At 42.1% G+C, this 10,657-nt stretch overlaps 1 protein-coding gene across 1 annotated transcript in view; it reads left to right on the top strand.

The window, feature by feature from the left end:
* Positions 1-3,043: 3,043 nt before the first annotated feature.
* The window catches only part of LOC139027409 (neurofascin-like), a 19,040-nt gene continuing 11,426 nt past the window's right edge, over positions 3,044-10,657 (top strand). The window contains exons 1-2 of the mRNA XM_070442521.1: positions 3,044-3,182; positions 7,132-7,149. Of these exons, the coding sequence (XP_070298622.1) occupies positions 3,089-3,182; positions 7,132-7,149 (112 nt within the window). The 5' untranslated portion in view covers positions 3,044-3,088. The remainder of the gene's footprint in view (positions 3,183-7,131; positions 7,150-10,657) is intronic.

The raw sequence follows: 10,657 nt of genomic DNA on the forward strand, positions 1-10,657 counted from the left end.
GCCTTCCTTTGAGCTGTTCTTCCATCAGATTCTTGGGCAATGTATCCTTTCTATGTTATAAACGTCTTTTGGTCGATAGATGTCCTCTGTCCTTCGAAATGTCCACCACCAACGACCGACACCCCAAAACGTGTCCAAAGTTTCAGAGTGCACAACAAATAAATTCCTCAAAATCGCACTAAACGGATATAAATTGCTATAAAACGGTTCAAATTAACTACATTATGATGTTTTTAACAACTATAACGACTGAAAACATGACCGGAGAAATATTGCTGGTTAGACAACGATTTGGAACGAGGCAAGTCCGATGGCCTTCACGCTTCAGGCGCACGACGAGAAAGGGCGGTCCCTATACATTTTGGTCTTTTATAATGGCTGTGAATGTCCCATCGATTTCATTCAAAACGTGATGACGTACAGACACCCAGAGGAAGACGTAGGCAGTGTCGGTTTCTTCATAGCATTCACTGTCGCCTTAAAAACAGACTCCAGATCAGAGGTAAAAATTTCTGAAATCTGAACCCTGTCATGAAAAGTGCTGTAGAAATTGTTTCGTACCACTCAGAGACAAAATTCCACTTCTATAGAAACTAGAAGGTGTTTTCTATCCAATAATAACAATAATATGCATATTGTACGATCAAGAATTTAGCACGAGGCAGTTTAATTTGGAGACCCAAATATGCTAATGCGGAACAGCACCCCCTATAGTTCCCACCGAAGTTAATGACGAGTTTGGAGGGTACTATGGTGTTAAATGCTGAGCTGTAGTCGATGAACAGCATTCTCACATAGGTATTCCTCTTGTCCAGATGGGTTAGGGCAGTGGGCAGTGTGGTTGCGATTGCGTCGTCTGTGGACCTATTGGGGCGGTAAGAAAATTGTGTGTCTAGGGTGTCAGGTAGGGTGGAGGTGATATGGTCCTTGACTAGTCTCTCAAAGCACTTCATGATGACGGAAGTGAGTGCTACGGGGCGGTAGTCGTTTAGCTCAGTTACCTTAGCTTTCTTGGGAACAGGAACAATGGTGTCCCTTTTGACGGATGTGGGGACAGCAGACTGGGATAAGGATTGATTGAATATTTCCGTAAACACACCAGGCAGCTGGTCTGCGCATGCTCTGAGGATGCGGCTGGGGATGCCGTCTGGGCCTGCAGCCTTGCGAGGATTAACACGTTTAAATGTTTTATTCACGTCGGCTGCAGTGAAGGAGAGTCCGCAGATTTTGGTAGCGGGCTGTGTCAGTGGCACTGTATTGTCCTCAAAGCGGGCAAAGAAGTTGTGTAGTCTGTCTGGGAGCAAGACATCCTGGTCCGCGACGGGGCTGGTTTTCTTTTTGTAATCCGTGATTGACTGTAGACCCTGCCACATACCTCTTGTGTCTGAGCCGTTGAATTGCGACTCTACTTTGTCTCTATACTGACGCTTAGCTTGTTTGATTGCCTTTCGGAGGGAATAGCTACACTGTTTGTATTCGGTGATGTTTCTGGTCACCTTGCCCTGATTAAAAGCAGTGGTTCGCGCTTTCAGTTTCGCGCGAATGCTGCCATCAATCCTCGGTTTCTGGTTTGGGAATGTTTTAATAGTTGCTGTGGGAACGACATCGCCGATGCACTTGCTAATAAACTCGCTCACCGAATCAGCGTATTCGTCAATGTTGTTGTTTGACCCAATATGTAATATATCCCAGTCCACGTGATCGAAGCAATCTTGAAGCGTGGAATCAGATTGGTCGGACCAGCGTTGAACAGACCTGAGCGCGGGAGCTTCCTGTTTTAGTTTCTGTTTATAGGCTGGAAGCAACAAAATGGAGTCGTGGTCAGCTTTTCCGAAGGGAGGGCGGGGGAGGGCCTGGTTTCCAGTTTACATAGAGTCAAATMAAGTTCGTTCAGGGCCATCGATGTGTCTGCTTGGGGGGGAATATATGCGGCTGTGATCATAATCGAAGAGAATTTTCTTGGTAGATAATGTGGTCGACATTTGATTGTGAGGACTTGAGTTCCTGTATGTTGTTATGATCACACCGCGTCTTAATGATCACACCACGTTAATCATAAGGCATACACCCCCGCCCTTCTTCTTACCAGAAAGATGCTTATTTCTGTCGGCGCGATGCGTGAAGAAACCAGCTGGCTGTACCGACTCCGATAGCGTGTCTCGAGTGAGCCATGTTTCCGTGAAGCAAAGAACGTTACAGTCTCATATGTCTCTCTGGAATGCTACCCTTGCTCGGATTTCATCTACCTTGTTGTCAAGAGACTGGACATTGGCYAGTAGTATGCTCGGGAGCGGWGCGCGATGTGCCCGTCTCCGGAGCCTGACCAGAAGACCGCTTCGTCTGCCTCTTTTACGGCGTCGTTGTTTTGGTACGCCGGCTGGGATCTGATCCATTGTCCTGGGTGGTTGGCAAAACAGAGGATCAGCTTCGGGAAAGTCGTATTCCTGGTCATAATGATGGTGAATTGACGTTGCTCTTATATCCAATAGTTCCTCCCGACTGTATGTAATAAAACCTAAGATTACCTTGGGTACCAATGTAAGAAATAACCCGTAAAAAAACAAAATACTGCATAGTTTCCTAGGAACGCGAAGCGAGGCGGCCATCTCTGTCGGCGCTGGAAGGGTCTGGGTTTGGGGGGCAGGGTGTATGGGGCTAGTGGGCTGAGATGGTACCCTCGTCTATGTTATGGTACTCTGGGTCTGGAGGCCTGGGGGAGTGGAGGAACAGGGTCCTGGGTCCTGGGAGTCTGGACTATTGTGGAAGAAGGAGGGTCGGCAGTTAGTGCTGGGCCTGGGGAACTGGGGTACTGATTCTGGTACCGGTAATGGTTTGGGGTAATGTGGTAGTGGAGGAGAGGGGTATACTGGTCTGTGTGATGTCTACATCTCTCCTCTCTCTGGAGCTTGTCTATGGGAAGCTCTCGCTGGGGAGCCAGGGCCTCAGCTGCAGATGTAGGCCAGCCACACTCACACACTGAAAACACATCTCTTTCTCTCTCTCTCTCTCTTTCTCTCTCTCTCTCTCTCTCACATAGGTCAGAGACGTATCAGGAATTGTGACGGGAGAGGAGAAACAGAGGCGAGAGATGTTGGCGCAGGGCGGGCCTTGGGCCCTGTCTGTCATATCACTGGTCCTGCTGCTGTGGCAAGAAGTGTCTGCTATCGATGTTCCTCTCGATTGTAAGTCCAACAACCACATCGCAAACACATAGCTGGCATTTATTATGGTAAGGCTACCATTTAGGTCATTAAAAAAGCATGCGACATCCCATTCTAACCCACTGGTGTAGAGACACCTAACTGTGACAGCTTTCAGAAGGAATTCCACAGTAAATCAACGTCTTAAATATACTGTAAGATCAAGTGATGTCGAAGATGTATTACTCAACACAGTGATCCTGTCTTTACATCTGCAGATCTAGCTTCATATCCAGTGATATCTTGAACAATAGGTTTGGAGCTCACCATCCCCCATCTTACACACTCGCACGCACGCACGCACACACACACACACCAACACACATGCACACACACACACACCAACTCACATGCACACACACACAATACTGATGGTACCTTATGGTAATAGCACATTGTTTTTCATTATTTTGTTTTAAGCCTTCCCCAAACCATAGCCCTAACCTTAACCACTCTGAATGAATGACTAAACTGTTAACCTTTGAGTTGTTTCCGTTTTAACCCTGTAACCAAGCGGAACTAATTGTGACGTTCATCCATAACACGTTGAATTTCGAAGGGACACTATGAGATCTTGTTACACACACACTCCAGTACCAGGCCATCATAACATGTGTGAAAGCTCCCGACTATAGTGTCCCATCGGACTGACTCCAGTGGGAATATGAAACAAAGAGACAAAGTGAAAGAGAACTAGCCTTTTCTCTCTCCTTTCATTCTCGGTTTTTGTTAAAAAGGACAATAATAGCTGAGAATGTCTCACAGTGGCATTATGAAAAATGATTTGAAAGCAGATAAAGCCCCATGGGCACCTGCTATGCGGTGGTCACACACACACACACACACACACACACACACACACACACACACACACACACACACACACACACACACACACACACACCACTTATTGTCTACCTCTTTATGTGCCTCAAACACACAGGGTATGGACACACGTTCACACACGGTCATCAGCTGTCATCACCTCTGTAGTCTCCACCTCATCTCCCCCCTACTGCGCCGTCTTTCTCAATGTCTCTTTATACCCCACAACCTTTCACCCGCGCTCTCAGGAAGCTCTATTGATTAGTGTCAGACAGAGGACACACACAACGGGGGGGGAGAGAGAGAGAGAGAGAGAGAGAGAGAGAGAGAGAGAGAAGCCCCCACAGAGAAAAATACATAATACCCTTGTAACCCCTTCGACCTCTCACAAATATATTCATCACCAGTGAGACAGAGATAAAGACATGAGAAGAGAGAGAGAGAGAGGCAGAGAGAGGGAAAGAGAGACAGGGACAGGGAAAGAGTGACAGAGATGCAGAAAAGGGGCTGTCTGAAAACAGGTGATTTTACAGCCCTGGGGCCTTATTTAACAACTTTGTGTATGCAGAAAATATGCCCCAAAATATGTGTGCACCTATTGTCATACAAACGTTTTATAAAACAGAAGTTAATGTGAGACTGTGCTTATCCTCCCGCAAACTTTAGACCATGCCTACACACAGTTTCTAGTAGTTGAAGTATTGCATTGCAAGAAGGCAAAAGTAGCCTAGTAGCCTTGTGCAAACAGGGAATATATGATGACTTATTCGTAAAATAAATCAGGTAGCTAAATTTAATAACAAGATAGAATCATTTTCTGTTAGTGAGAAGCGCGAACGTCGATTTATTTTAATCTTTACTTTCTAAAACAATTACAAATAGGCATTTATTTCCTACTATTTGTTTAATGTCCATGATTGCAGAATAAATTCCTCACCTTTCTGACTGTGATGGTTTCATAGGCTACGTGTGAAATAGCCTATAGGCCTACAACAAGTTAGGATAGGCTACCATTCTTCCCGTCTCTCATTTAATCGGATCCACTTCACAGTAGTAAAAAGACAAGTGCAGTTTAACGGTAGAACGGACATTTGACCTTTTCCATTGACTTTGCAAAGCTACTTCTGAATACTGTAAAGTGGAGAATATTTCATTTGTAAACATAATAGCCTACATATATCATAACCATTGCAGAATAAATTCCTCACCTTTTCTGACCATGACGACTTCATATTCCTGAAGTAACCATACCATGAACATCTCTCATGTAATTGGGCCTACTAGATAGGCTATTATAATTTCACGTTTTTGCTGAAGCCTATGCATCGGACAGGTAGCGTGGTTAATAACTTACTGTAGAATTTAACAGGTGAAAATACAGTTGATTCACTGTAAGTAGGCCTACTGAAGTAAAAATAAAAAAGTGTTTCAGCAAATGTCACTGAAAAAGAAAACATTCTGCCAACAACTTCAAAGACATGTTATCAAATTCACCATTGCTATTTCCTTTAGATACTATATTAGCCTAATTCCAATACTTCCAAAGTAAACAACAAACAAGGGCATTATTGTCACCATAAAAGGTGAACGATGGACGTTTTTTCATGCGGCGATATAATGCTTGATCACTCGCGCAGTTTCACAACAAGTCTGATTTAAAACAGGAAACATGGCGTGCATCAAGTTTATGAATCTCAATATTTTCAGAAATGGTGCCCGCAGATATTTAGTGTTCAATTTATTCAACGGTTATAAATGAGGCCCCGGGTGATTGATAGACAACAGAGAAATATGGAATCCTCTGCTTCTCACTTACTGCTGTACAGGCACAACTGACAGGAATGAATGGTACCGTGTGTTGTGTATAGGACTATATGTCTCTAATGTGAGCTGAGGAGAGATTCATTTATCTCTGTTCTCATTCCCCAGCCGTCCCCCCATCCACTCAGGTCCCAGTGGTGACCTCTATTGATGAGGGTTGTCATGTCCTTCTTAGGTTCTTTCCCTTCACCCTTCCCCTACCCCTCCCATGTGACCATGGCTTATTCTGACTAAATAAAAGATCTGGGGAGTTGGGTGTTTCACCTGTCTATATCCCCCCATAGCCTTGGAAACACACACACACACACACACACACACACACACACACACACACACACACACACACACACACACACACACACACACACACACACACACACACACACACACACACACACACACACACACACACACTAGGAACATTACATCAAGGGGAGGGGAGGGACTCTCAATCAGACACACAGCCCTGGACCACTGTGACAGTCAAGGCCATTCCTAAAGAGTGCCATCAAGTCAACAAAAAACATCCGTTATGGGAATATATTATACACTTAAATATTATACACTTACTGTTATGTGATAAATCATGCAGTGGGAAATAATTAAATATATTTGTATTTTAGTTTCTCAAATATAGTACTATCACAGATTGTCCCAAATGCCTGGCCACTGGGCACAGCCATCAATTGACTGTTTATTCCATGTTGGTTCATTTAATTGAAATGACGTGGAAACAACGACGATTCAACCAGTGTGTGTCCAGTGGGTGGGGTCTTCTTAGCTTGTTGTTGTCTTACCATGCTGATGCTAGCAGACATTGGCGATCATATAACCCCCCTCTTTTTCTCTATCGGCTGCCCCCTCCCTGAAAACCAACCGTGTCGCCACGTGGAATCCATCAACAGGTAAGTTTCCGTCTTATTGTGCTAATTTGTTTCAGGACATATTCACAGTCAGTGTAGTCACTCAACTTTCTACGCAACTAGCTAATCGCATAACTAATGTAAATGTACTTTAGGTACATAACATGGATATAACAGTAGAATAACACATTTTTTTTTGTAGAATAACATTGTTACCACATCTTTTTCTTTTATGACGTACTTACTCCATAACAATAGAACTGTGACTGCTGTATGCGACTGGAACATTGTTTAATGCTGTAGACATGCTCTTGCTATAGGACAATGTTTTAATGAACCCTCTAATATCACTAACACCTGCAACATTAATCTCTTGCCAACTCTCTCTCTGTATATTTTCCTACTCTCTCTGGGACTAACAGCAAAGATCCAGCAGGACCGTAAGTGATCTTTTATTAACGCAGTCGGGTCATTCCACGAATTGAGTTCCTTTTGGGTAGTGTAACTAATTTTAACATTCCGTCATAAAGATCACGCTTTCAATGTGATAATGAACATGTTTCCCATCTCAAGAGGTTAAATTAAAAAAAAAGTATATAGTAAGTGCCTATTAAGTGCCAAATGAAGTAACAGGGTTGACGATTTTATCTTAAATCAGCCATATATTTGTAACAGGGGGAATGGAAGCTTGTTGTGTGGAACTGGGAGGGGCAATTGAATGCAAGCTTCACAACAACAACAACGATTTGTAAAAAATTTCTAGACTGTCAATCTGTGGGTAACAGGCATACTGGTCGACCCACTCAGTGTTCCACCACAAAAAAACTGAAAATGGCCAAAAAGAGTAGAACGAGCTCACCTGCTTTCACACTAGGATTTGACTATTATATGTTCAATGTTTCTTTTGAACAGAATATTGAAGGAATAGTTTGACCATATTCAAACGAGAGTTCAGTTCACATAACATGGCTGACCTTATCAGGGCCATCACATKAAATAACACACAGAGTGCACAAATGGAAATGCAGAATTATTGCACTTTAGCAAGTCTTTATTAATATAAAAAAATCWGATTTTTTTTTAAATGATCATTTTGACTCATTTTGTGGATCACCCCAGAAACGCTTCTGTTGTGTCTATTGTGTCTGTTATAATACTCATTTAGTTTAACGTTTAATTTGTCAAATGCACAAGTACAGTGAAATGCGTAACTTGCAAGCCCTACCCAACAGCGCAGTTTTCAATATCAAAATAGTATAACTAATAATATATATACAGTACCAGTGAAAAGTTTGGATACACACCTACTCATTAAAAGGGTATTCTTTATTTTTACTAATTTCTACATTGTAGAATAATAGTGAAGACATCAATACTATGAAATAACACATATGGAAACATGTAGTAACAAAAAAGTGTTAAACAAATCTAAATATATTTCATATTTTATATTCTTCAAAGTTGCCACCCTTTGCCTTGATGACAMCTTTGCACACTCTTGGCATTATCTCTACCAGCATCACCTGGAATGCTTTTCCAACAGACTTGAAGGAGTTCCCACATATGCTGAGCACTTGTTGGCTGCTTTTCCTTCATTCTGCGGTCCAACTCATACCAAACTATCTCAATTGGGTTAAAGTCGGGTGATTGTGGAGGCCWGGTCARCTGATGGAGCACTCCATCATTCTCTTCCTTGGTCAAATAGCCCTTACACAGCCTGGAGGTGTGTTGGGCCTGTTAAAAAACAAATTATCCAACTAAGCGCAATCAGATAGGATGATCGCTGCAGAATGCTGTAGTAGCCATGCTGGTTAAGTGTGCCTTGAATTCTAAATAAATCACCAACAGTGTCACTGTTACGGCTGTCGTCGGAATGAGACCAAGGTGCAGCGTTGTAGGCGTACATTTTGAATTTATTAAATTAACACCAAAAAAATAAGAAAGAAAAACGACACGTAAAGTTTTGTAGCGCTAAACCAGCAACTAACAAAAACAAGATCCCACAACAGAAAGTGGGAAAAAGGGCTGCCTAAGTATAATCCCCAATCAGAGACAACGATAGACAGCTGCCTCTGATTGGGAACCATACTCGGCCAAAAACAAAGAAATAGACAACATAGAATGCCCACCCCAAATCACACCCTGACCTAACCAAATAGAGAAATAAAACGTCTCTCTAAGGTCAGGGCGTGACAGTCACCATCAAAGCACCCCCACACCATCACACCTCCTCCTCCATGCTTCACGGTGGGAACTACACATGCTGAGATCATCCATTCACTTACTCTGCGTCTCACAAAGACACAGCAYTTGGAACCAAAAATCGCTAATTTGGCCTCATCAGACCAAAGGACAGATTTCCACCGGTCTAATGTCCATTGCTCGTGTTTCTTGGCCCAAGCAAGTCCTTTGGTAGTGGTTTCTTCYCAGCAATTCGACCATGAAGGCCTGATTCACACAGTCTCCTCTTAACAGTTGATGTTGAGACSTGTCTGTTACTTGAACTCTGTGAAACATTTATTTGTGCTGCAATTTCAGAGGCTGGTAACTCTAATGAACTTATCCTCTGCAGCAAAGGTAACTCTGGGTGTTCCATTCCTGTAGCGGTCCTCATGAGAGCCAGTTTCATCATAGCGCTTGATMGTTTTTGCYACTTCACTTGAAGAAACTTCCAAAGTTCTTGAAATGTTCTGGATTGWCAACCTTCATGTCTTAAAGTAWTGATGGACTGTCATTTSTCTTTGCTCATTTGAGCTGTTCTTGCCATAATATGGACTTGGTCTTTTACCAAATAGGGCTATKTTCTGTATACCACCCCTACCTTGTCACAACACAACTGATTGGCTCAAATGCATTAAGAAGGAAAAGAATGCCACAAATGATCTTTTAACAAGGCACACCTGTTAATTGAAATGCATTCCAGGTGACTACCTCATGAAGCTGGTTGAGAGAATGGGAAGTGTGCAAAGCTGTCATCAAGGCAAAGYGTGGCTACTTTGAAGAATCTAAAATAAAAAATATATTTTGATTTGTTTAACCATTTKTTGGTTACTACATGATTCTGTATGTGTTATTTCATAGTATTGATGTCTTCACTATTATTCTACAGTGTAGAAAATAGTAAAAGTAACAAAAAAACTCTTGAATGAGTAGATGTGTGCAAACTTTTGACTGGTACTGTATATATATATATATATATAATACAGAAAACACAAGAAATAAGAGAGGGAGCTATATACAGGGTCAGTGCCATTACCAGATGTATATTGTGCAGGGATACTGGAGTATTTGATGGAAATATGTACAGTGCATTGGGAAAGTATTCAGACCCCTTAACTTTTTCCACATTTTGTTACGTTTCCTTATTCTAAAATGGATTGAATTTTTTATATATATWTTTTCCCCCTCATCAATCTACACACAATACTCCATAATTACAAAGCAAAAAMACGTTTTAGAAATGTTTGCAAAAGTATTWAAAAAAAMAAGGAAAAAAAACACATTTACATTCAGTTGAAGTCGGAAGTTTACATACACCTTAGCCGAATACATTTAAACTCKGTTTTTCACAATTCCRGACATTTAATCCTTGTATGAATTCCCTGTCTTAGGTCAGTTAGGATCACCACTTTATTTTAAGAATCTGAAATGTCAGAATAATAGTAGAGAGAATGATTTATTTCAGATTGAATTTCTTACTTCTGACCCACATTCCCAGTGGGTCAGAAGTTTACATACACTCAATTAGTATTTGGTAGCATTGCCTTTAAATTGTTTAACATGGGTCAAARGTTTCGGGTAGCCTTCCACACGCTTCCCACAATAAGTTGGGTGAATTTTGGCCCATTCCTCCTGACAGAGCTGGTGTAACTGAATCAGGTTTGTAGAACTCCTTTCTCACACACACACACGCCGTTTTCCAGTTGTGCCCACAAATCTTCTAATAGG

The sequence above is a fragment of the Salvelinus sp. IW2-2015 genome, linkage group LG1, assembly GCF_002910315.2.
Source record: "Salvelinus sp. IW2-2015 linkage group LG1, ASM291031v2, whole genome shotgun sequence".
NCBI classification, from domain to species: domain Eukaryota; kingdom Metazoa; phylum Chordata; class Actinopteri; order Salmoniformes; family Salmonidae; genus Salvelinus; species Salvelinus sp. IW2-2015.